General features: G+C 39.0%; 1 protein-coding gene across 2 annotated transcripts; it reads right to left on the bottom strand.

Moving 5' to 3' along the window:
• Nucleotides 1–34: 34 nt before the first annotated feature.
• On the bottom strand, nt 35–27391 carry Det (baculoviral IAP repeat containing deterin). Of its 2 annotated transcripts, none has more exons than XM_053788022.2 (4): nt 27100–27391; nt 20043–20152; nt 7420–7537; nt 35–3863 (listed from the first exon to the last, which is right to left on the bottom strand). In XM_053788022.2, the coding sequence occupies exons 1-4, from the start codon at nt 27199–27201 to the stop codon at nt 3804–3806; spliced, it is 390 nt and encodes a 129-aa protein (XP_053643997.2). In that variant the 5' UTR covers nt 27202–27391; the 3' UTR covers nt 35–3803. The 2 variants fall into 2 exon arrangements, with proteins under 2 accessions (XP_053643997.2, XP_053643996.1); XM_053788021.2 differs by having other exon boundaries at nt 35–5181; nt 27100–27367.
• Between the last annotated feature and the right edge of the window lie 80 nt (nt 27392–27471).

Here is a 27471-nt window from a genome sequence, read left to right as displayed (position 1 = left end):
CACAGATTTATATAAATTTGTAAACATGTGATGCCTGATTCTCTAGAATGATCAGAAAAAAAAAGTAAAATAAATCTGTGGGGGTAGTTTAAGGAAAATGTGAGCAAACTAGGATATCTGTATTAGAAAAAACAATTTAGTCATGAAATCTTTATCACAGGAAAAGTTGGTAGATGGATCTATAATTTCCTCACAAACAGAACACAGAGTAATAGTCAACAGAGTAAAGTCTGAGGCGGCTACGGTGAAAAGCTGTTCCACAAGGCACAGTACTCTCTCCCATCTTGTTTCTCATCCTCATATCTGACGTAGACAAGGATGTCAGCCACAGCACCGTGTCTTCCTTTGCAGATGACACCCGAATCTGCATGACAGTGTATTCCATTGCAGACACTGCAAGACTCCAGGCTGACATCAACCAAATCTTTCCATGGGCTGCAGAAAGCTATATGAAGTTCAACGATGAGAAATTTAAATTATTCCGATATGGTAGACACGAGGAAATCAAAACTTCATCAGAGTACAAAACTAATTCTGGCCACAAAATAGAGCGAAAAACAAACGTCAAAGACCTGGGAGTGATCATGTTGGAGGATCTCACCTTCAAGGACCATAACATTATGTCAATTGCAGCTGCTAGAAAAATGACAGGATGGATAATGAGAACCTTCAAAACTAGGGATGCCAAGCCCATGATGACACTCTTCAGGTCGCTTGTTCTATCTAGGCTGGAATATTGCTGCACATTAGCAGAACCTTTCAAGGCAGGTGAAATTGCTGACGTAGAAAATGTACAGAGAACCTTCACAGCGCGCATAATGGAGATAAAACACCTCAATTACTGGGAGCGCTTAAAGTTCCTGAACCTGTATTCCCTGGAATGCAGGCAGGAGAGATACATGATTATATACACCTGGAAAATCCTAGAGGGACTAGTACCGAACTTGCACACGAAAATCACTCACAACGAAAGCAAAAGACTTGGCAGACGATGCAACATCCCCCCCAATGAAAAGCAGGGGTGTCACTAGCACGTTAAGAGACAATACAATAAGTGTCAGGGGCCCCGAGACTGTTCAACTGCCTCCCAGCATACATAAGGGGGATTACCAATAGACCCCTGGCAGTCTTCAAGCTGGCACTGGACAAGCACCTAAAGTCGGTACCTGACCAGCCGGGTTGTGGCTCGTACGTTGGATTGCGTGCAGCCAGCAGTAACAGCCTGGTTAATCAGGCTCTGATCCCCCAGGAGGCCTGGTCACAGACCGGGCCACGGGGGTGTTGACCCCTGGAACTCTCTCCAGGTAAACATGGGTCAAGAATGACCGTACATGGAGGCATAACGGTGAAGTATGAGAGGCAGGTAGTGATGATGAAAGAATAAGTGGTTATTTGAGATGGCATTGGGTAGCTTGTGAAATCACCTGATTACTGTGCTGCAAGGCACAGTAATCAGGTGATTTCAGGGGATGTTCAGTACTACTATTATGAATGTAATACAGATGACCAAGTAACAAATACTGTACTGTACATTAAAAGTGTGCTAAACCCATATGGTTATACAGCATATTTACATTATTGATAAAGTAAAAGAGGATGATTATAGAAAATGCATTTTTATTTGGCTAACCTCACACAGTAAACTTAACAAGGTTAATATAGCAACTAAACTGTGTATACTTAAAGTTCCTAAAAATAGGCAAGATGCAATAGGTTGGTCTCTGTGCTGGATTTTTTAAATTTCACCCAAAGGGAGGGTCCTCAATACCATGAAAGCACTTGATCGAAGTACTGGAGCTGACATCTGCTTCCTTGTATCAAACCTGATTGACTCTCATTTACCCAGGTGCTGTATGACATCTACAGGTTTATCATTTCCTTGCGACTGTACAGTACAGCATCTCCTCACTTGGCGACATACTCATTTACCGACGCCTCAGACTCATGATGGGCTCTCTGATGAATATATATACCTAAATAATGTACATTAGAGCAGATTTCCTCTATTCTGTTATTACAATATATAGTACATTACTGTAAAGGCATTAATTAAAGAACATACTGTGCAAAGGTGGCATTTAAGCAATATCAAAGATGGTTGATACAAATCCACTACCATTATAGTATGCTCCTTACCTAGCAATGAATTCGTTTACCGATGTGGTCTTAAGAACAGAACTCCGTCGTTAAGTGAGGACGTATTATATTCATGTGGGAGGAAGAGCATTAAACTCATTGATTATACAGTGCCACAGGAATTGGAGGGACCTCCTGAGCGTAATGATTTAATATTTCACCTAATGTTGGATACTATCCAAATTTTCTCAATTTCTACCGAGAGTAAGTCTTAAAAAATTAAAACATGAACACATGAAATTCAAGACTGCTTGGAAAACCAGTGAAACAGTAGACCATACAAACAACAGTTCATATAAAGAGTTAATGGAAGTGTAAAAACCTCTTGCAAAACTTGTCTGAAATGATTATGCAGTATTCAGTCTCAAATCCATCATAAGTCAGAATACATAAACTTGTAACATCACAAGGTCTTGCACATTTCAAAATTATATATTTAACCCTTAAAAGGTCCAAACAGATTGATGTTCAAATCCGTAGTGCTCCAAAAGTAGATCTATGTTTTTTTTACATATTTTCAAATATAAAAAAAAAAAATTGTAGATAAAAGTTTTTTTTACACATTTTCAAATGTAAAACAAGAAAGAAGATCTACATTTTTTTTACATACTTTCAAATGTTGAAAAAACGTATATATACGTTTGGACTATTTAAGGGTTAAGATAACTAATTAAGACATGCAAGTTTGAAGATAATTCATATAAAATATAACATTTCTACAACCTGAATTTTCTTCAAAATATTTAGAAAATGACATCTATAAAGAACATTTATATACTGTATATGCTGATTCATGTACACTACAATATATGTATATAAATTTTATTAAAGCCTTCAACAAGTGAATCTTGAGACCACCTTAGCTGAGGGGGGAAGTCTTCTAAAATACATTCTCTCAGGACTACTACTTGCTAGGAAATGGCCAATGTGTTTAACACTATTTGGTAGGTATTTATCAAACTACCTTAGTGGCAGTGATTCATAATTATTTACAACTACCATATATAATCCTTTTCCTATGATAGAAAGGCATAAGAAAAAAAAAAAAAAAAAACTGTTAAAAGTAGAACATGGTTGTACTCTGGCTACTTAATAGATCAGTGAGAAGTCAAATGCTCCAGATGACAATGTATATTTCCAACCACTTTGTAATTTAATTCTTGGTTCATTACAACTGTCAGCACATGTATCTGTATAAGCCCCTAAGAAAATAGGAAACTATAGATATTAAAGAGTGTAACATCCTTGCTGAGTGTCCATGCTCTATCTACAGAGTTCAGTTTCTTTCCCGAGTTAAATTATTGACATTAGCAACAGCCAGTGGTGGGCACAGTTCCGCTAACCGCTAATTAGCGGAACTAACTTTTTGTTTAGCGGATTAGTGTTTCCGCTAACTTTGGAAACCGTTAGCAGACCAATTAGCTTCTGCTAAATAAAGTTCCGCTAACTTTCAGTCCGCTAAAAAAAAATTTCATACGTTGTTGGTTGTCAGGAAGCAATGCCTTTTCAATGGCGCACGTGTTTCTTCCTGTCTGTTGTGGGTGTTTCTCCAACAGTCAGTCAGGAATGCTATTGGCTGACGTGTAAACATGACTTGTCAACGCAGCAGCAGCATCTGAGCAGCATTGTTATAGTCTTACAGTGTCAGCGATCACCAGGGTGCGTTGTCACTCATCATCACGAACAGGGGAGATGTTTCTGTTCCTCCTGAGGTGTTGTTGAGAAGTCTGCAGCGAATAATGTATCATCAGATTGTAGTGAAGTAAAGTAATAACAGACTTCAGTACTTAAGTAAAAGTAATGAGCAATTTCAGTACTTTTTAAAAAGCAAATACCAAAAACTGTTACTTAAGTAAAATACTCAAGTAGTTTTACTTCATTACTTTACAACACTGGTACTTATACTCGAGTATTAAAGATGAGTACTGTTTGCAACACTGTCCTTTCCATTAGCCTAAAAAATTAACAAAATTTCACTTTCCATCATTTTCTTTATTTTGCAGAAATCTTGTCTCGTTAAAACCTTATATCTTATTAGTAAGCTCTCCAGGTCTGTTCTAAAAGTCTTAAAAGTAAAAGACCAAACAACTAAACCGAATCTGAATTCATGTGAAAAAGTTAGCGGTTAGCATTTAGTGTTAGCTTCTGTTAACGTTTTCGACCGTTTTGTGTTAACGGAGCTAATTTTTTAGCTAGCGGATTAGCGGTTAGCGAAGCTAACTTTTCGGTTAGCCGTGCCCACCACTGGCAACACACAAATTATCTAAAGCCATTTTTTAATGTTAAGTTTAAGAAATACTATTCAATGTATAGACACCTGTAATTACCTATTTGGAGTTTGCAGGAGGAATTCTAGCTCTTGGCTTTACCTCTGGCATGGAACAGCAGTCATATCTATTTTTGAACCCTTCCACTTTGTCACTGCTCAGTTTATTATACTTATACCAATATTGGTTTAGCATTTATAATTTTAGTTTTGTGATCACTGCAAATCTTAAAAAATGTTACTTATTCTAAATAAATAATGCATTTACAGAGTATTCACATTTGTTTGGTAGATTGATCCAGAACCATAGATTTAATATTTACAATTTTCTTCAATCTGTTTCATTAGCCAGCATACTGGACACGTTCAGTGGATGAGGAATAGGACCTCTTGCCATACGCACACTCAAGGAAATATACTCGCTACTACCTACCTACACTATACTACATCCACACTGAGAAAATGGGTACCAAGTATCAAACACGTAACTATAAATTTTCAAAAGATACTAACACTACATGTATATTGGTTCCCCACTGTATAAAATTGTATTTTTTTGTTAACAAGTTGGCCACCCCACTGAGGCAGGGTGACCCAAAAAGAAAGAAAAACCCCAAAAAGAAAGAAAAACCCCAAAAAGAAAAAGAAAGAAAAGAAAAGAAAACTGTAGGTTTACTGTATAAATTGCAAGAGAGTAACTAGACAAGACTTTGTAGAACTTCTCGTGTCGCCTCAGCTTGTTTCTTGAACTCTTCCAGCTTCTTTTTCAGTATCTTTGTCTGGAAATAAATGTAATAGAAACAGAAGGTTTGTTGGCAAAATAAAATAAAATTACATTACTTACATATAGTCATTCACATTTTAAATGAACAGAAATTTAACTGATCTTTTATTTTTAAATTGACAAACAGCTTACCTATTCCCCACTGCTCTGATACTTGATACAAATTAGAAAAACAGAAAAGTACTGCATAATAAAACACATTACAAACAGGAGGGAGAATCAGAGGGAAGATATTGCATTAGGAAGAAGTTTAGTTAGTTTAATATCTTTATTATGCACCCCATACCCATCCTGTGGGTGGTAGTCAAAAGATTACAGAGGTACATAATGGGTCCAGGGATTGGGCCCCCAAGTTATGATAGCTGAACAAGTTACAAAGGTAATGAACTCCAGGTAGATCTGGTCACAATCATGGCAAGTTACAAAGGTAATGAACCATTTACACTCCTATACATGGTTAGAATCATGAACAAATTACAAAGTAATGAGCCAATGACACGTCCACACCCAGTCACGATTGTAATGAGTTATAAGCACATGAGCATGCACATGCACACACACACACGATAATGCTTTATTTATAGTGAGCAAAGTCAGTGTATTTTTCCAGAATGGTGTGTAATATACCACTGTGGATAAAATACTTTGCCATTTCTTAAACATTTCTGAGGGAGGTCTCTCTGAATTCATTAATTTTATCGCACTCCAGTATATAATTACGCAGGAAGAAGAGAAGTCAGGTTTCATAATCAGTTATCCAACTTGTACTGTTATGGATATGAGAATAACCTACCCAGAGGTATCAATACACACCTGTCAATGTGAATGATACAAAGCTAATAAGAAAAAAAAAGAGAAGGACTGCAAAAAGCACCAGGATTAGTTCAATAAGATACCACTTGAAATTAACATTAATAAATGCTAGGCGATGAGTGTGAGAAAAGACCAATGTTTTATTTCATATAAAATCGTGAAATATTAAAATGTTTGATCAATTATATCCTACAAATGTGAAAACTATTTTTTTTCTATTTACCACAATGACCATCTGCCAAAGAAGAAAACACATTCACCAACATTCATTCAAAAACCGTCTTTCCAGAATTGTGACATCACAATAAGATTACCCCTCCAACTGCATCATTCCCACACCTCCCTTCAGACTTCAGACATTGCCCTTCCCACCTCCAGGGTTCAAGTCTGGCTAACCAGCTTTATCCGAATCCCTTCATAAGAGTTACCCCGCTCACACTCCAACAGCACGTCCATTAAAAACCACTCGTCTCCATTTGCAATATCTAACATGCTCATACAGATTGTTTGCATAATATTCACACCCTACATTGCTCTCAAATATGACATCACTGCCTCTAGCCTCCTTTGATCTGCAGTATTTAAATCTCATGATATAGTTCTTTTACTGAAGGTAAGGCTATGTTAGCTTAAAAAAAAAAAAAAAATACGTATCTCAAACATCCCGTACCCTGCGCTCATAAAGGCACCAAACATTAATGAGACCAAAGAATAAGTTTCTTAATATGCTAGAATTATTTTTATTTTACCTTTTTCCATTCCATGTTCTACTAATTAAAAAATACATGTGATTGTAAGTAAAATTTTAACCTTTAACACATTCACAGTAGTTTGAGGGCAATTTTTTTTTTCTCCTAAAGTTGGGAACTGATATTGAATTTATTTAATCAATCACTTTCTTCAATGAAGATAATATATGTTGCAAGATATAAAGACAAGACTGGCAAATTTATATATATAAAAAAAAAGTACTAGTGTATGCTGATCTTGGACAATATTTCACTGAACCAAAATTTATCACTGAAAAAGAAAGCATTAACCTCATGTAGATCATGCAGCTCTAGTAAAACCTAATAAAAATTACAAGGAATAGCTACAAACAAAATACACAAGAGTTTTACAACATATTTGAAAATGAAGTTCAATCAATTTTCTCCAGAAAAAAAAAAATGAAACCATAAAGAACAAAGAGGGTATATGATCATGTCATAGAAAATGCTCTGGGATAGAGCCTTTACAAGAGATGCAACACAAGCAACCAAGTATGGTTGGAAACTACACAAACGAGTTACAGATATATTAGAAACCCCCTTTCCCCCAGCAAACTTAAACAGATAATTCCACACACTACACTTAATACCAGACCAACCAGATGGTAATTACACACAGCACTGCATGTATGAATTTAAGTTACACTTACAATCATGTTACACTGTCGATGCATCTCCAAATCATACATGTCTTGAAATGTCATTGTATCTTCTGATTTATTAAGCTGGATGAACTGGCAGTATGGAGCATGTTTTTTATGCTCATCCCTGTCAACATAAAACATATGATGGATAAATAAAATTATAGTGTATCCACCTTGATAATAGACTCAAATTTCAAACACATGTACAACAAATTTCAAAAAAAATTTCCAAGACCGTAGGCATACTATCGAAGATATGGTACTATGTTCCACAGTCAGCCCTCCTGGCCCTATATCACTCACTTATTTACCCCTATCTCACCTATGGAATTTGTGCATGGGGCTCAACAACAATAAACCATCTCAGACCATTAATTACCCAACAAAAGGCTGCAGTCAGAATGATAACAAATTCCCACTACAGGCAGCACACTCCACCAATATTCAAAACTAAACCTACTCATCATACAAAACATCCATACTTATTACTGCACCTACTACATTCATAGAACACTTAACTCTGATATAAACCCTCCCCTCAAACGTCTCCTTACCAACCTCGACAGAACACACGACCATAACACAAGGCACAGATCACTCTTTGATGTTCCTCGTGTCCATCTCACGCTATGCAAAAACTCAATGCACATAAAAGGCCCTAAAATCTGGAATTCAGTACCAGTGAATATAAAAGAAACACTGTCTGTTTATAAATTCAAGTCTCTTCTCAAAAATCACTTACTCACCCACAAGTAAATAAATACTGAATAATTGTATCTCATAAATGTTTCTCATTATTGTATCTCATAAATGTCTAACCTGTGACCCAATCAAACTTTATTTTTTAATTACATTACCTAACAGAATACTCCATTCTACTGAATGCACAGCAACACAGTAAATGACCATATGACCTGTCTTTGTAATACTCATTTGTGCTAAATTGTTATCTGTTTTCAATAATGTTTTTACCACTGAATATATCATTGCTTAGTTGATCTTAAGTTAATTTTAAGCCTGCCCATAATGCTCTGCATACATGGGGCTTTGGCATGTTGCACTGTAATAACTCTATTCCTTTGTACTTCACTGTATCATGTTCAAATTAATAAATAAATAAATAAATAGTGTAAAGAGTTCATCGGCAAAATATCTATCCAGAAACTAGATAAAGGATGTGGCAAAAAAAATATAACTAAAGAGAATCTAAACTCAAAAATTATTTTTGGGACTGTCAAACTTGTCAGGATGTTTGCCTGTTAGTTATATTGACTGCACTTGGTCATGCTACACTCTTCTGTTTAAATACATACATCTTTGTTTTGAAGATGCCAAGTCATTCATGATACTTGCTTTTACAGCAGTTCTCCATACATATAAATACATGCATATTTGAAGGCTGCTTTAGTTAGCCAAAATAGCATATGCAATTTTCACATTTTCATTTTTTTTTAATGCCCCGGCCGTTTCCCACCAAGTTTTTCTCCTTACATGCAGTAATTTATACAGAAGGGGTTACTAGCCCCTTGCTCCTCGCAGTTTAGTCACCTCTTATCTGATAAATTTTTTATTGTAACTCCTAGATCCGTCTTTGCACTATACTGTACCCTCAAAATTTTGTCACACAATTTATATTTTTTAAATGGGTTGATTTTGCTTTCTCTCATCTTGTGTGTCATCCCTGGGCACTTCACTTTTTGATTTCCACTTCCTATTCATAATCTATTCACCTTGCAAGCCCTTACTGATTTTGCTTATACAGCACTATACAATATTAAGGGTGAACCAACAACTTTAGTCTTATTTTTCTTTTGCTAGTATGCCTTTAACCCTTAAACTGTCCAAACGCAGATCTACGTTCACTCGCGTGGTGCTCCGAATATTTTTGATTTTTTTTTTTTTTTAAAGAGCACATCTTTCTACATGTTATAGGATTAAAAAAAAAAAATTAAGGGTCAGTACTTACTGAGATTTAAGACCGTGAAGTTGGCTCTACATGCTCACCTGTCAGCAACATCGACTTCTGCCGCTTGCAGAAGTGTTGCCGATATACCTTTCTTTCTCGTTTTTATTTTAATTTATATATTTTTTATGTTCTGATAATTACAGTTTATAATAATTCTTGTACTTTCATACCCAATCTTTGTTCTGACACTAATACAGTGGACCCCTGCCTTACGAACGCATCGCGTTACGTTAAATCCGCCATACGAAGCATTTGAACGCAAAAATTTTGCCTCGCCTCACGATAAAAAACTCGCCTTACGTGATTCATCCGGGACGCATCCCACGTGTGGCCTCAGCGCCAGTGTTTACAAGCCAGCCAGTGCGGTCGCATCTACACATACATTCGGTACATTTCACATTATCCCAGTGTTTTTAGTGCTTGAAACTGCAAAATAAGTCACCATGGACCCAAAGAAAGCTTCTAGTGCCATCTCTGTGGTAAAAAGGGCGAGAATTAGTATGGAATTGAAAAAAAGAGATTAAGGAAATGTGTGCAAAGTGGGTTGAACTGCAAACCTTTACGGATGAAAATCACCCTGACACAGCTACTGCAAGCCGTGTTGGCAACCTGTACAATGACAATGTTATGTCCCATTTTAGGAAAGTCTTAAAGGAACGGGAGGTACAGAGCTCTATGGGCAGATTTGTTGTGCGACAGAGGTCCAGTGACTCAAGCTGGTCCTAGTGGCATTAAAAGAAGAAGGGAAGTAACCCCAGAAAAGGACTTGCTACCTCAAGTCCTAATGGAAGGTGATTCCCTTTCTAAACAATAACTTCCACACACTCCCCTCCTCCCATCCCATCAATCATCACCAGATCTTCAATAAAGGTAAGTGTCATGTATTCTGTTCTTAGTAGAGTAGTAATTGTGCATGTCTTCTTCAGTTTGTGTGTATTAAAATTTCATGTAGTAAAAATTTTTTTTTTTTCATACTTGGGGTGTCAGGAACGGATTAATTTGATTTCCATTATTTCTTATGGGGAAAATTAATTCGGCTAACGATAATTTCATCTTACAATGAGCTCTCAGGAACGGATTAATATCGTAAGGCGGGGGTCCACTGTATTAGGTACTGAAATAGTGCTCAAATAGTCACAATCACATTGACAGGTGAACATTTACACTTGCTTGGGTTATTTATTATTGTCTAGAAATATATACAAAGTATTTATAGGTCCCAGCAGTGTTTTAGATACCCTGGCATATACCTTGAAGCATGTTATGAAAGGCATCCCTATTCTGTTGACAGCCTAGTGACATTTGATAAATGCCCACTGCTCCAGCTAACCTTCGCTGTATTTGTTATTACTGTTACACACAAACATGTCTTGTCTCTCTGTCTATTTATGTCTATCTGCCTGCCTGTCTGTCTGTCTGCTTATCTGTCTTTCTATCTTCCTGGAGTATATGTATATTACACTCCTTGAAGAATCGTGTTATGACATCTGTTTTCAGCTCGGTGACATTTTATAAATGGGTGCTCGAGGGAACCCTGGCTTTATTTGTTTTCACTGATACACACAAACATGTTTCTGTCTATCTGTCTGTCTATGTGTAAATCTATCTTTGCCTGAAATTTCTGGATTATCCTAGGTAATTTACACTATGTATAATAACTGTACTTATGTGTACATGTGAGACAGAGATATAGATAGATGGAGATATAGATGGAGATATAGATAGATGGAGATATAGATAGATGGAGATATAGATAGATGGAGATATAGATAGATAGAGATATAGACAGAGACAACCAAAGCAAGCCAGCTGGCCAGCCTGCCGAATACATAAGAACACAAGAAAGAAGGAACACTGCAACAGGCCTACTGGCCCATGCAAGGCAGGTACGCCACCCTTTCCCCCGGCTTAGACCAATGACCCACCTAGTCAGGTCACATCCAATGAAGGAAGGAGCACGACATCAGACCTAGTAGCACAAGCTAGTCAGGTCCAACTCACACCCACCCACACTCGCTCGTGTATTTATCTAACCTATTTTTACTTTCCTCTTAAAATGGGAGTGTTAATGTGACATGGCATCAGTGAATCCCTGGTGTTTGCCACGCTATTTGCTCTAGCTGGCACTCAATTGAACTGGTGCTCCCACAGGATACTAAGACTTTTTTAATAGTGCACACAATGAGTGCGCAGACCCATTCTTTTATGTCTAGGCGACTCAAGCCTATTGTGCCAAATTTGAAGGAATGAAAAATAAAACGTTGATCTACATTTGGAGCGCTACGTGTGCAAACGTAGATCTATGTTTGGACAGTTTAACCCGTAAACGGTCCAAGCAGATTTACGTTCACGTGTGTAGTGCTACAAAAGTAGATCTACGTTTTTTTACATATTTTCAAATATAACAAAAAAACAAAAGTAGATCAAAGTTTTTTAACACATTTTCAAATGTAAAAAAAACAAAAAGAAGATCTACTTCTTTTACATACTTTCAAATGTTGAAAAAACGTATATATACGTTTGGACCATTTACGGGTTAAGGGTTAATAAGTTCATCAGTCCTACTGCAGAGAGATTTATGATGCAGTGCTTGAACTATTTCTGTTTTTTTTTTTATTAACACATTGGCCATTTCCCACCAAGGCAGGGTGACCTGAAAAAGAAGAAACACTGTCATCATCATCATCATTCACTCCATCACTGTCTTGCCAGGGGCATACCTATACTACAGTTAAAAAACTGCAACATATGAACACCCCTCCTTCAGAGTGCAGGCACTGTACTTCCCACCTCCAGGACTCAAGTCTGGCTTGCTGATTTCTCAGAATCCCTTCATAAATGTTACTTTGCTCACACTCCAACAGCATGTCAAGTCATAAAAAACATTTGTCTCCATTCACTCCTATCTAACATGCACACTTGCTGGAAGCCCAAGCCCAATCCACACAAAACCTCCTTTACCCCCTCCCTCCAACCTTTCCTAGGCCAACCCCTACCCTACTTCCCTTCATTACAAATTTATAAGCCCTCCGTCCTCTAAATGTCTGAACCACCTCAACAACCCCTCCTCAGCCCTCTGGATAATACTTTTAGTAATCACACACTTCCTCCTAATTTCCAAACTACGGATTCTCCACATACGTATTTACACTGAACACTGCCCACAGACGCGACCTCTCCTCTGCCTCCAGCCTTCTTCTTGTTGTAACATTCACCACCCATGCTTCACACTCATATAAGAGCACTGGAATAACTATACTCTCATACATTCCCATCTATGCTTCCATGGACGTTCTTTGTCTCCACAGACTCCTCAGTGCACCACTCACCATTTTCCTCTCATCAATTCTATGATTCACTTCGTATTTCATAGACCCATCTGCTGACAAGTTCACTCCCAAATATCTGAATATATTCACTTCCTCCCTCCAATCTGATATCTAATCTTTCATTACCTTATTTTATCATCACCTTACTCTTTCCTAGTCCACTTTTAATTTCCTTCTTTTACATACCCAACCAAACTCATCCACCAACCTCTGCAACTTCTCTTCAGAATCTCTCAAAAGCACAGTGTCATCAGCAAAAAGCAACTGTGACAACTCCCTCTTTGTGCTAGATTATTTTTTAATTCCACACCTCTTGCCAACACCCAGGCATTCACTTCTCTTACAGCCTCATCTACACATGTATACTGAACAACCATGGTGACATCACACATCCCTGCCTAAGGGGCTATTTTTACTGGGAAATAATCTCCCTCTCCTACACACTCTAACCTGAGCCTCACTATCTTCATAAAAACTCTTCACTGCTTTCAGTAACCCACAGTGCTAGTCACACGATTATGCCGCCCCTCCCCCCCCACACGTACCAAAACACAAACACATACCATCAAAGATTATAATACATATATTTGCACACTTACCGAGGTTTTAATACTTGGTGCTGCGTCCTTTACGCATAATCATGTACCTCAGCCATGTAGGAAGACTCTCACACAAATTCTTGAGGTTTTGGGGAGGTATATTATTCCATGCCTCCAGCTGTGGGATGGAACTGATATCCTTGCCCAGTAAACTTTGTTTCACTATTGATCAGAGGTTTTCAATAAGGTTTAGGTCTGGGGAATTGCCTGGCCAGTCATTAAGAACCTCACTTCACAGTCCTTAAGCCAATGAACTACATATCTGGTGGTACGACACGGTGCACCGTCCTGCATAAAAACTATAGCCCCACACTTGTCAAACACCTCAGGTAAATTGTCACACAATAACTCCAGGTAATTATACTGGTTCATATAGTACTGGTTTTTGGGAAGCACAATGAGTTCACCAACACTGAGCACTAAAACACCCCCAAACCATGAGAGAGTCTGGGCATTTGGTGGTCCTACAGGTGTAGTGTGGGTCTAGCGGACCACTACCTCTGGGCTGGTACACATCCCCCACGGTTACAGGTGACAGTGAAGGTTGCTTCATCACTCCAAAGTACAGTGGTACCTCAGGATACGAACTTAATTCATTCCAGAAGGCTGTTCGAGTGCCGATACCGAACAAATTTGTTCTCATAAGGAATAACGTAAATTAGATTAATCCGTTTCAGACCCCCAAAAATACACTTACATAATTGTTTGAGTTGGGAGCTGTTAGTATGCCGAGGTACCACTGTACTTCAGACCACTGTTGAGGGTTCCAGTGAAGATATTTACTTGCATAATCCAGCCTACGTTTCTTCTGTGGCTTGGAGATTATCGGTTTCTTAACTTGGCGGTGACTACTGTAGCCCAGTTTTGACACACGTCTGTTAACAGTTCTTACAGACGCCTCTGAGATAAGATGTGGGTTCTTTTCTTTCATTTCTCTAGCAGTTATCTTAGGTGTATTCTCTAACTGTTTCTTTAACACAGTCAAGGTAGGAACAGATGTCTTCTTTGAGAGGCCAGGCCGAGGTTTGGCAGACGGTAACTCAACACCGCCACCAGCCTTGAAACACTGCACCCAGTTCCTCACTGAGCGCTCACACACACCAACATTCTCCACTATTCCTTTCGTCTGGTGCCCAGCTTTGTGAAGCACTATGATTTGAGCTATAGTTCCAGGTGTTAAACACTTTATTTTACCAATAATCAAACATGTATAGTCCCAAAACCAAAGGGAACACCGGACAAAACGTGGGGCGGATGAGAGACAAAAGTACACTTCCTCTCATCACGGCAGCCACATGAGCACTGAGGAGTCACTGTGGACTGTGGCGGCAGGCTGTGATGTCATGCTAACAGCTGCTACCTGGCATAATGCACTGACAAAAAGACCCCCCACCCCCCGTATGGTAGGCCTTTGATTTTCGTCACGGCATTATGCTGGGGCGCTCACCCAGCATAATGCAGTGACTAGCACTGTACCTCCTATTCCATACATTTGCATCATCTGCAACATTGCTCCCCATATGCCTTTTCCAAGTCCATAAATGCAACAATAACCTCTTTACCTTTATCTAAATACTGTTCACCTATATGTTTCACTGCAAACAATTGATCTAAACACCTCCTACCCTTCCTAAAGCCTCCTTATTCATCTGTGATCCTGCTCTCCATCTTATTCTTAATTTTTTCAATAATAATTCTACCATACAATTTACTAGGTACAGGAAGGCCCCACTTATACGGCGGGTTAGGTTCCAGGCTACCGCCGTAAAGCGGAAATCGCCGTAAAGTGGAACACCCTTTTTTTCCACTTATAAATGCATACAAACACTAGATAACAAGTTTACACTAACATATATTAAGTTAGCAATAGAACCAGGCATCAAAAAACAATAAAAAGGTACAATACACACATAGTGCACTCATTACTTACCTTAAAATATTTATAGTCTTAATCTAGGGTGAGACAAGTAGTATTTATTGTAAGAAATCAAGTGTGGTATGTATTGTAATAGCCTCACCAGGCCACCCCACCCACACATACTATTCTATGATATTTAAGCATCCCAGAGCGATAAAATGTATATACAGTTCACTCATTACTTACCTTAAAATATTTGTAGTCTTAATGTAGGGTCAGGAGTAAGTAAATGAGATAAAACGAATAAATGAGAGAGAGAAAGAATGAATACATGAGAGGGGGCAGGCGCAGTTATGTAAACAAACCAGGGGAAGGTAAGTTTTGTAAACAAACGAAGTGTACACGTCTGGTTTGTGTACAAGTTACATTGTGTACAGGTTGTCTCTACATTGATACGGTAGAATTAATAAAGAAGAACACTCCCATTCTCATGTAACATCATTTTGAGAAGAAATGAAGCTCTGAGTGAAGGCAATGGAAATAAGTCACACTGACTTTTTTGGGTTATCCTAGGTTCTCTACACGTATGTTGTTATGTATGATAATCTATGTAACTGTATTTGTGTATACCTGAATAAACTTACTTACATACATACGAAAGGAATAATTTTCTACAGTTACCCCCAGTAACACATTTACTCTTATGTTAGATTAGAGAAAATGTTATTCTTGGCGTCACTTGTACAAGTTATGTGGCTCCCACATCTTATATTTATGTTTATTTATTCTATTGTGGGGTGTATTTATCATCTTTTTATGTTATGTATCGTGTTTATTATATAATTTTGAAAAAATATCATGGATGGATTAATGAAAATGTGTATATTACCGTAATATACGACATTTAATGAGACTCGGTATTGTTATTATCACCACTTGTGCAAGTCGTCTGCTACGACATCTCACATTTGTTTATTTATTCTACTGTGGGGTGTATTTATCTTATTTATATGTTATGCATCGTGTTTATTATATGATTTTGAAAAAAATATCATGGATGGATTAATGAAAATGTGTATATTACCGTAATATACGACATTTAATGAGACTCGGTATTGTTATTATCACCACTTGTGCAAGTCGTCTGCTACGACATCTCACATTTGTTTATTTATTCTACTGTGGGGTGTATTTATCTTATTTATATGTTATGCATCGTGTTTATTATATAATTTTGAAAAAAATATCATGGATGGATTAATGAAAATGTGTATATTAACGTAATATACGACATTTAAATGACTCGATGTATGTAAGTTTATTTAGGTACAGGTATACATAAGTATAATTATCAGAGTATATATAAAATATGAAATAACTTTTAAAAACATTTGAAATTTTGGAGTTTCCAGACAAAATGGAGAGACTTAGTGCTTACTGAGCTCATGGAGAATGTAAACAAACAGGGTGGGGCACGGTGACCGTATTAGAAAGTCAGGTGGGGGGAGCCTTATAGTGAGTTTTGGTCATAATTTGAAATGTCCGTATTAGCGGAACGCCGTAAAGTGAAACGCCGTAAAGCGGGGCCTTCCTGTATACTCAACAGGCTTATTCCCCTATAATTTTTACACTCTCTTTTGTCCCCTTTGCCTTTATACAAAGGAACTATGCATGCTCTCTGCCAATCCCTAGGTACCTTACCCTCTCCCATACATTTATTAAATAAAAGCACCAACCACTCCAAAACTATATCCCCACCTTCTTTTAACATTTCTGTCTTCATCTCATCAATCCTAGCCACCCCCTTTCATTTTACCAACTGTCTCACACTCACAACTGGCTCTTCATCACTCCTACAAGATGTTATACCTCCCTGCCCAATGCACAAAATCACAGCTTTCCTATCTTCATCAACATTTAACAGTTTCTCAAAATATTCCCTCCATCTTCCTGATACCCCTCTCTTTCTCTCCAATAACTCTCCTCTCCTATTTTTAACTGCCAAATCCATTTGTCCCTATGAGAATTATTTACTTGCCATTAATATTTTAGTCCTGATTCCAAATTTCATATATTTATTGCATTTTGGAGTGTATGTATTTTATAACAGCAAAATCTGCCTATGTCTGTGTTCTATAAGCATCTTTGTTCAGTCATGTTTACCACTTTGTCCATTTTTTAACCATGTAAGCAATATAGTGTGACTCAGGGCAGAGGCGGGGTCATAGTGGTACCATCCACTAGTCGAAGTAGGTCCTCGTCCCTATGCTGTACATTCTACAAGATTGATGGACTGAACACATCGACTCCAGGCTGAGGGACTGATTACCTCACACTCCTCCTCTCCTTACGCCTTCCTCTTTGTATTGGACTGATGAAGCCACTGTGTGGCGAAACGTTTCCTGAATAAAGATTCCCATATGCTGCATAAGTGTCTCAATCTTCAACTTGTCAGTTTTTCAAACCATTCATCACAACTGTCAGACACTGCAGCATCATGGGATCTTGTTACAAAGAATTCTTCAACACTTGTTCAACCTTTGGACGAAGACCTACTTCGACTAGTGGATGGTACCACTATGACCCCTCCTCCGCCTGCTTCACCTCACCTCACTACAGTATATAAGCCACGTCTACGGCCCTATGCTGTACATTCTACAAGATTGATGGACTGAACACATCGACTCCAGGCTGAGGGACTGATTACCTCACACTCCTCCTCTCCTTACACCTTCCTTTGTATTGGACTGATGAAGCCACTGTGTGGCGAAACGTTTCCTGAATAAAGATTCCCATATGCTGCATAAGTGTCTCAATCTTCAACTTGTCGGTTTTTCAAACCATTCATCACAATGAAAAATACCTGTTGGATGCTCAAACCTGTACCATTTAAAATTGTTTCCTAGAAATGCATTCCAATAAATCTGGAATGGGGAGTTAGTAGATGGGGAGCTGGCGGTATTGGGAGGATGGCGGGAATACTTTGAGGAACTGTTAAATGTTGATGAAGAGATGCAGTAATTTCATGTATTGATCAGGGAGGTATAACATTTTTTAGGAGTGATGAGGAGCCAGATGTGTGGGTGGGGAAAGTGTGTGAGGCATTGGATAGAATGAGAGGGTAAAACAGCTGGAACTGATGGGATCATGACAGAAATGTTTATGGCAGGTGGGATACAGTTTTGGAGTGGTTGGTACTTTTGTTCAATAAATGTATGAGGGGGGAAGGTACATAGGGACTGGCAGTGTGTGTGTATAGTTCTCTTATATAAAGGGAGGGGGGAGAAAAGTGAATGTAAAAATTATAGGGGAATAAGTTTACTGAGTATACCAGGTCAAGTGTATGGAAGAGTTATTATTGAAAGAATTAGAGGCAAGGCAGAGAGCAAGATTGCAGATGAACAAGGAGGCTTTAGACTAGGTAGGGGATATGTACCGTATACCAAGTGTTGGCACTGAAGCATGTAAGAGAACAACATTCAGATAAAGGTGTGGGAAGTTTTCGTTGAATTTATGGATTTGGAAAAGGTATATGATAGAGCAGACAGGGGAGCAATGTGGCAGATGTTGCAAGTGCATGGATAGTTAGTACATTACTAAATGCTGTAAAGTTTTTATGAGAATAGTGAGGCTTAGGTTAGGGTGTAAGAGAGAAAGGGAGATTGCTTCCCAGTAAAAGTAGACCTTAGACAGGGATGTGTAATGTTACTATGGTTGTTTAATATATTTATAAACGGGGTTGTAAAATAAGTAACTCTTAGGGTGTTGGGAAGCGGGGTGGGATTAAATTATGATTAATTAAATACAAAATGGGAGTTGACGATTACTTTTTGCTCTGGATACTGTGCTTTTTGGGAGATTCTAAAGAGAAGCTGCAAAGGTTGGTGGGTGAGTTTGGGAGGGTGTGTAAAGGAAGAAAGTTGAAAGTGAACATAGACAAGATTAAGATGATGAGGGTATCAAACATGTTAGGTAAAGAAAAATTGGACATTACATTGGAGGGAGTATGGAAGAAGTGAATGTTTTCAGATATTTGGGAGTAGACTCGTCAGCAAATGAGTTTATGAAGGACGAGGTAAACGAGAGAAATGATGAAGGAAAAAGTGTGGGTGGTGCATTGAGGTATCTGTGGAGACAAAGAACGTTATCCATGGAGGCACAGAAGGGAATGTATGAGAGCATAGTGGTACGAACACTCTCATATGGATATGAATCATGGGTTGTAATTGCTGCAGCAAGGAGGAGGCTGGAGGCAGTGAATATATCGTGTCTATGAGCAATGTGTGGTGTAAATATTATGCAGAGAAGTTGTAGCATGGAAATTAGGTGTGGAGTTTCTAAAAGTATTATTCAGAGGACTGATGAGGGGTTGTTGAGGTGGCTTGGTCATTTAGAGAGGGTGGAGCAAAATAGGATGACTTGGAGGGTGCATAAATCTGTAGTGGAGGGAAGGAGGGTTAAGAGGTCATCCTAGAAATGGATGAAGGGACAGAGGTGAAAGAGTTTTTGTGTGCAAGGGGCTTGGACATACAGCAGGCATGTGTGAGCAAGTTAGATAGGAGTGAATGGAGACGAATGGTTTTTTGGGACCTGATGAGCTGCTGGAGTGTGAGCAGGGTAATATTTTGTGAAGGGATTCAGGAAACCAGTTACCCGGACTTGAGTCCTGGAGGTGGGAAGTACAATGCCTGCACTTTAAAGGAGGGGTTTGGGATATTGGCTGTTTGGAGTGACATCTTCAAAGACAGTGATTATGTGTGAATGATGGTGAAAGTATTTTTTTTTTAGTCACCCTGCCTTGTTGGGAGATGGCCAATGTGTTAAAAACAAAATATGTATAGGAAAAATAAATTTCAGAATAAATTCATCTCACATACCATGGATCATCATCCTCTTCCCAACCATCAAGTTCCTTGAGACATACAAAACATTTGGCCAGGTCAGGTTCCTTCTTACTGCCTGTGAAGTAGAATCCAGCAGCAGCCATCTGACAAGAAATGATTAAAATTCCAAATCATTATTTTTTCTTGGTATACAACTTTAGTTGGTAGATAGCTAAGATGAACAATTAAAAGATAATATTTTCCAATCTCTAAATTACCAGTGAGATTATAGTGCAAATATGAATTGAATTTTTAATGGGCAGCAGTGTCTTGCCAAATAATGCCAGTAGTCATTCAATCTAGTAAGACTATAATGAAGTTGGTAGAATTACGGACAATATGTAGAGTAAAAGGACACAAGTGCAACTAATGTGACATTTTATTGTGGCAACGTTTCGCTCTCCAGGAGCTTTATCAAGCCATTATGTAATGGCTTGATAAAGCTCCTGGAGAGCAAAACGTTGCCACAATAAAATGTCACATTAGTTGCACTTGTGTCCTTTTACTAGTAAGACTAAAATTTAAAATAATTTGTTTGTTTGTTTTTAGTGGATCATATTCAGTTAAGTGTTCTCATTTTGACCACAATATATTACAATAAGTTGTATAAAGAAACATAGTCGCTGGAAATGTTTGCCTGTATTTCATATACGAGTACGATAAACACTAATCATTGGCACAAACGAGTACCCTTTCTAATTATCTTAATATGGGGTTCCTTTTGCCTGTATGAATTGTACATTACATCAAGAAAGGACAGCCTGTTACAGTACTGTACTTAGCTCAGTTTTTTAATCTACTGTAACTTTACTGTACAGTATATATTTACGCAAGAAGGAATACATATAAATGACCTCATAGGGGACAGGAGCCGTAGTGGGGAAACAAGTGTAGTCAAAGATAAGATAAAACCAATATTGCAAACTAGAAATACCACAGGAAATAGCAAACAAGAGGACTCCACTAGCAATAGTGAGGATATATTACCAAAAACAACTGGTGGGAGCTCCATTGTTGGTGCTAGGGAGGATAGGAATAAGACAGGGAAACATGTACCAACAGGGAATACAGTCACAGAAACCCAAGGCAAACGGAAACCAAGCCTGTGCACATACTATGCACTTGGTATCTGCAGGCATGGGAAATCTGGAAAAACAGACGGGACATGCAACTATGACCACCCTAGAAAATGCCGTGCCCATATGACAACAGGAAAATGCAAACTCCCTTCCTGTAAGCTTTTTCACCCTGAAATGTGTACCTCTTCAGTACAGGAAAGACTGTGCTATAACTTAAATTACCAGGCACACCATCTAAAGGGGACAAAAAGATACAAAACATCCAGGCCATGGGAAAACCTGGGTAGCCACAGCCACTCAAGAGGGAGAAGTTTTTTAGTGCCAGGAAGGAAAAAAAAACTGGCAGGAAATGGCAGAAATCGTACACCAAATCCAGTCATTCCTGGAGTGGAACCACAGTCGATGGCCTCCACTCCAAACCAACAGATACAGATACTAATGCCGGAAACCCCCCCCTCCTCAGTACCAACAATACCACCAGTCTGATGACATTCTTCTTTGCAAATATACAGGGTCTAAAGCCAGCAACAAACAACAAAATACCTTTCATCCGTGGACTGCTTGCAGAGGCAAAGGCAATGTTCGCGGCTTTCACTGAGACCCACATAAAGGATCACTTGGACAACGAAATATGGATCCCAGGTTACAACCTATACAGATGTGACAGAGTGAACAGACAAAAGGGGGGAGTTGGCCTGTACATTGCAGAGTCACTTGTTTGCACAGAACTGCTTAATGCCTCAAATGATGTAGTGTAAGTTTTAGCAGTAAAGGTCGAGAACCAAAACCTAGTCATTGTGGTAGTCTATAAGCCTCCGGATGCAACATCCCAGCAATTCCAGGAACAGCTGTTAAAAATTGACCACTGTCTGGAAAATCTTCCAGCTCCTTCACCCAACATCTTGCTCCTGGGGGATTTCAACTTAAGGCACCTAAAATGGAGGAATATAGCAAATAATATTGTTGCAGTAATAACACCAGGAGGCAGCTCTGATGAAAACTCACTCACACGAGCTTTTAAATCTCTGCACAAAATTCAATTTAAACCAGCAAATAATAGAGCCTACTAGACTGGAGAATACACTAGACGTCATCTTCACTAACAATGATGATCTGATAAGAAATGTCACCATATCAAAAACAATATACTCAGATCACAACATAATTGAGGTTCAGACATGTATGCGTGGAGCCCCAGACCGACATAATGAGATTAGTCACGAGGGAGCATTCACCAAATTCAACTTCAGTAACAAAAACAAAGTGGGACCAAGTAAACCAAGTCCTAACCGATATAAGCTGGGAAGATATACTAAGCAACACAGACCCCAACTTATACCTAGAACAGATTAACTTGGTGGCACTCGATGTATGCACAAGGCTTATTCCTCTAAGAAAAAGGAGGAGTAGATGTAAAATAGAAAGAGACAGGCGCTCCCTTTACAGGCGACGGAAAAGAATAACAGAGCGGCTAAAAGAGGTCAATATATCTGAAATGCGTAGGGAGACACTGGTCAGAGAAATAGCAAGCATCGAACTTAAGCTAAAGGAATCTTATAGGAGTCAGGAATTGTGGGAAGAACTAAAAGCCATAAATGAAATCGAAAGAAACCCAAAGTATGTCTTCTCCTATGGCAAATCAAAGTCGAGAACAACGTCCAGTATTGGGCCCCTACTTAAACAAGATGGGTCCTACACAGATGACAGCAAGGAAATGAGTGAGCTACTCAAGTCCCAATATGACTCAGTTTTTAGCAAGCCGCTAACCAGACTGAGAGTCGAAGATCAAAATGAATTTTTTATGAGAGAGCCACAGAATTTGGTTAACACAAGCCTATCCGATGTTATCCTGACGCCAAATAACTTCGAACAGGCGATAAATGACATGCCCATGCACTCTGCCCCAGGGCCAGACTCATGGAACTCAGTGTTCATCAAGAACTGCAAGAAGCCCCTATCACGAGCCTTTTCCATCCTATGGAGAGGGAGCATGGACACGGGGGTCGTCCCACAGTTACTAAAAACAACAGACATAGCCCCACTCCACAAAGGGGGCAGTAAAGCAACAGCAAAGAACTACAGACTGATAGCACTAACATCCCATATCATAAAAATCTTTGAAAGGGTCCTAAGAAGCAAGATCACCACCCATCTAGAAACCCATCAGTTACACAACCCAGGGCAACATGGGTTTAGAACAGGTCGCTCCTGTCTGTCTCAACTATTGGATCACTACGACAAAGTCCTAGATGCACTAGAAGACAAAAAGAATGCAGATGTAATATATACAGACTTTGCAAAAGCCTTCGACAAGTGTGACCATGGCGTAATAGCGCACAAAATGCGTGCTAAAGGAATAACAGGAAAAGTCGGTCGATGGATCTATAATTTCCTCACTAACAGAACACAGAGAGTAGTCGTCAACAGAGTAAAGTCTGAGGCAGCTACGGTGAAAAGCTCTGTTCCACAAGGCACAGTACTCGCTCCCATCTTGTTCCTCATCCTCATATCCGACATAGACAAGGATGTCAGCCACAGCACCGTGTCTTCCTTTGCAGATGACACCCGAATCTGCATGACAGTGTCTTCCATTGCAGATACTGCAAGGCTCCAGGCGGACATCAACCAAATCTTTCAGTGGGCTGCAGAAAACAATATGAAGTTCAACGATGAGAAATTTCAATTACTCAGATATGGTAAACATGAGGAAATTAAATCTTCATCAGAGTACAAAACAAATTCTGGCCACAAAATAGAGCGAAACACCAACGTCAAAGACCTGGGAGTGATCATGTCGGAGGATCTCACCTTCAAGGACCATAACATTGTATCAATCGCATCTGCTAGAAAAATGACAGGATGGATAATGAGAACCTTCAAAACTAGGGAGGCCAAGCCCATGATGACACTCTTCAGGTCACTTGTTCTATCTAGGCTGGAATATTGCTGCACACTAACAGCACCTTTCAAGGCAGGTGAAATTGCTGAGCTAGAAAATGTACAGAGAACCTTCACGGCGCGCATAACGGAGATAAAACACCTCAATTACTGGGAGCGCTTGAGGTTCCTAAACCTGTATTCCCTGGAACACAGGCGGGAGAGATACATGATTATATACACCTGGAAAATCCTAGAGGGACTAGTACCGAACTTGCACACGAAAATCACTCACAACGAAAGCAAAAGACTTGGCAGACGATGCAACATCCCCCCAATGAAAAGCAGGGGTGTCACTAGCACGTTAAGAGACCATACAATAAGTGTTAGGGGCCCGAGGTTGTTCAACTGCCTCCCAGCATACATAAGGGGGATTACCAACAGACCCCTGGCAGTCTTCAAGCTGGCACTGGACAAGCACCTAACGTCGGTTCCTGACCAGCCGGGCTGTGGCTCGTACGTTGGTTTGCGTGCAGCCAGCAGTAACAGCCTGGTTGATCAGGCTCTGATCCACCAGGCGGCCTGGTCACAGACCGGGCCACGGGGGCGTTGACCCCCGGAACTCTCTCCAGGTAAACTCCAGGTATAATATACAACAGTGTAGAGCAGATGCAAGTAAGTTTATTCAGGTATAGATACACACAAATACAGTTACATAATTTACCATACATAGAACATGTGTAGATTCCCTAAGTTAAAACAGTTAAGTAACTAAACTATGTGAAAAACAGTTAAAAATAAAAGGAGATATACAGTGGACCCCCGCATAACGATCACCTCCGAATGCGACCAATTATGTAAGTGTATTTATGTAAGTGCGTTTGTATGTGTATGTTTGGGGGTCTGAAATGGACTAATCTACTTCACAATATTTCTTATGGGAATAAATTCGGTCAGTACTGGCACCTGAACATACTTCTGGAGTGAAAAAATATCGTTAACCAGGGGTCCACTGTACTAGGAATAAGGTACATGTATGTTAGCTACACGAAGTCACTCTTCTCCTTTACTGTCGCTACATTCATTAGGTATGCTTTGGTTCTCTTCCTGAACTGCCTCAGGCTATGACAGGCTTTGACATCTGCAGGCAGTCTATTCCACTCCTTTACTGCTGTACAATAAAAGGAGTTTGAAGCCTGACCACCTACTGTGGGTACTACAAAGTTGTGCTCCCTTCCTCAAGTTTGGTTCCCAGACTTGACAAACTTGGTAGCAAGATATTCTGGACACTGCTTGTAAGCTATTTTATAAACATGATTTAACTTCAACTGTTTTACTCTGTCTTTAATATCCAGCATATCCAGTTGTTGCAATTCATCCTGACCTACATGCTCTCTTGGACCCAGCTCTAGGATGAATCTCACCATTTTGTTCTAGGTGATTTGTAGTCTATCTTTCACTTTTTTTTTTGTTAAGGCAGAGTACCATGAAGAGCAAGAATAATCTATATGGTACTGTATAAGAGCTAAACATAGGGTCCTGTGAGCCTCAGTAGGTAGACACTGTGCCTGTCTGTAGAGAAACTTTAGTCCGGCATTTGCTTTCTTTACAACAGTTTCCTATCAATTCCCATGACATGCTTAGGTCAAAGGGGTTTCCCAGATATTTCACTGAAGATACTGAAGTGATGGGTTCCCCATTACACTGGACATTAAAATTATTTACCTTTTTCAGTTTATTTTTCGTGCTAAAGAACATGGCTTCCATTTTTTCCAAAATGTAACAATAATTTGTTGTCTATCAACCATTAGCTGCAGGATTCTTGTTCTAGTGATAGTACATTAGTTATATCTTGTGGGTCTTTACCTGACAATAACAGAGCACTGTCATCTGCATACAACAGAAGCTAACATATGACACTGATGGGCATGTCATTCACATAACACAGGAACTTTTAAACAGGCAGTTTTAAGATTAAAACTGAATGGTGTACAGAGCCTATGCAGACACTTTGTACCTTGATTTACATAACATATCACAATTATGGAAAATTAACCATGCCTGTAAAATCTCTTATTGACATCTGCATTAGCATATAATTCATCAGGTTAATTAGACAAGTCTCCATTGAATGAGATCACCTGAAACCTGACTGGTATCTTTATTCACTGACTTTTTTTTTTGGGACTATCTTAGGTAATTTACACATATACAGTGGTACCTCAAGTTACTAACTTAATTCGTTCCAGAAGGTTGTTCGAGTGCCAATACCTAATGAATTTGTTCCCATAAGGAATAATGTAAATTAGATTAGTCTGTTTCAGAGCCCCAAAAATACACTTACAAAAGCACTTAGAAAAATACACTTACATAATTGTTAGAGTTGGGAGCTGTTCGAAACTTTAGGTACAACTGTACGTATTACTATCTAGGATAACTGTATTTACTAAGGATTTTAATTTTAATATTTACTGATTTGTACTATAATCATAACTAAGCACTAAACCCCTTAAGGGTCATACAGCAAACCCATCTACAGTGTTCGCTAGGATTTTTAACCCCAGATGGTTAGCCACCCAGGATAACCCAAGAAGGGTAATGCATCATTGAGAGACTGTCTCATTTCCATTGGGGTCCTCAATCTTGTCCCCCAGGATGCGACCCACAGCAGTCGACTAACGCCCAGGTACCTACCTGCTAGGTGAACAGGACAACAGGTGTAAGGATACGCATCTAAATTTTCCACCCCGGGAATCGAACCCGAACCCTCAGCGTGTGAATCGAGAGCTTTGCCAGCCAGGTCACGTGGCCTGGCTGGCCTATTGACATCCGAGTTCACAAATAAGTAATTTTATTTAGGTATACACAAATACAGTTACACAGATTATCGTACATAGCAGCATGTGTAGAGAACCTAGAATAACCCAAAAAGTCAGTGACCCCCAACAGAAATCAGTCATTCTGTCCGACTGCTCTGGGTTACCCTAGGTAATTTACACATCTGTTACTAGGTATAATAATTGTACTTACGTGTACTAACTACTGAGCAATACAATGCACTAAGTAACGTCTTAAACTAAAGTATCAATAATTACCTTCTCTTTACTCATTCCCGTGTCGCTACTAAATGGCCACTTCTTGAAGCTCTTCAGCCTCTTTTCATATGCGCTCATCTCAAAAATATTTTTATCTGTCATGTTGAATTCCAATTTGCCTCAGTAACAACACAGGAACTGCTCTTCAAACTCCCTGGCGCCAGCCTCTCACATCCTCATAAAACAAGGTTGTGCAGTCCTAATGTATATTGATTATACTTTCCATACATTTGTATGTAATAGAAGTTTGACTTTAAGTAAATTTACATACATGAAGGTTTAAATAATTTCTATTGCTAAATAACCGAAATTAGCTTCAGAGATGAAGTAATAATGATATTATATAAGACAGTAATAACACTATGTTTTGAA

Source organism: Cherax quadricarinatus, chromosome 46 (genome assembly GCF_038502225.1).
Source record: "Cherax quadricarinatus isolate ZL_2023a chromosome 46, ASM3850222v1, whole genome shotgun sequence".
NCBI lineage: Eukaryota > Metazoa > Arthropoda > Malacostraca > Decapoda > Parastacidae > Cherax > Cherax quadricarinatus.
Note: the sequence above shows the minus strand (reverse complement) of the source record. Positions and strands in the feature narration are given on the sequence as shown.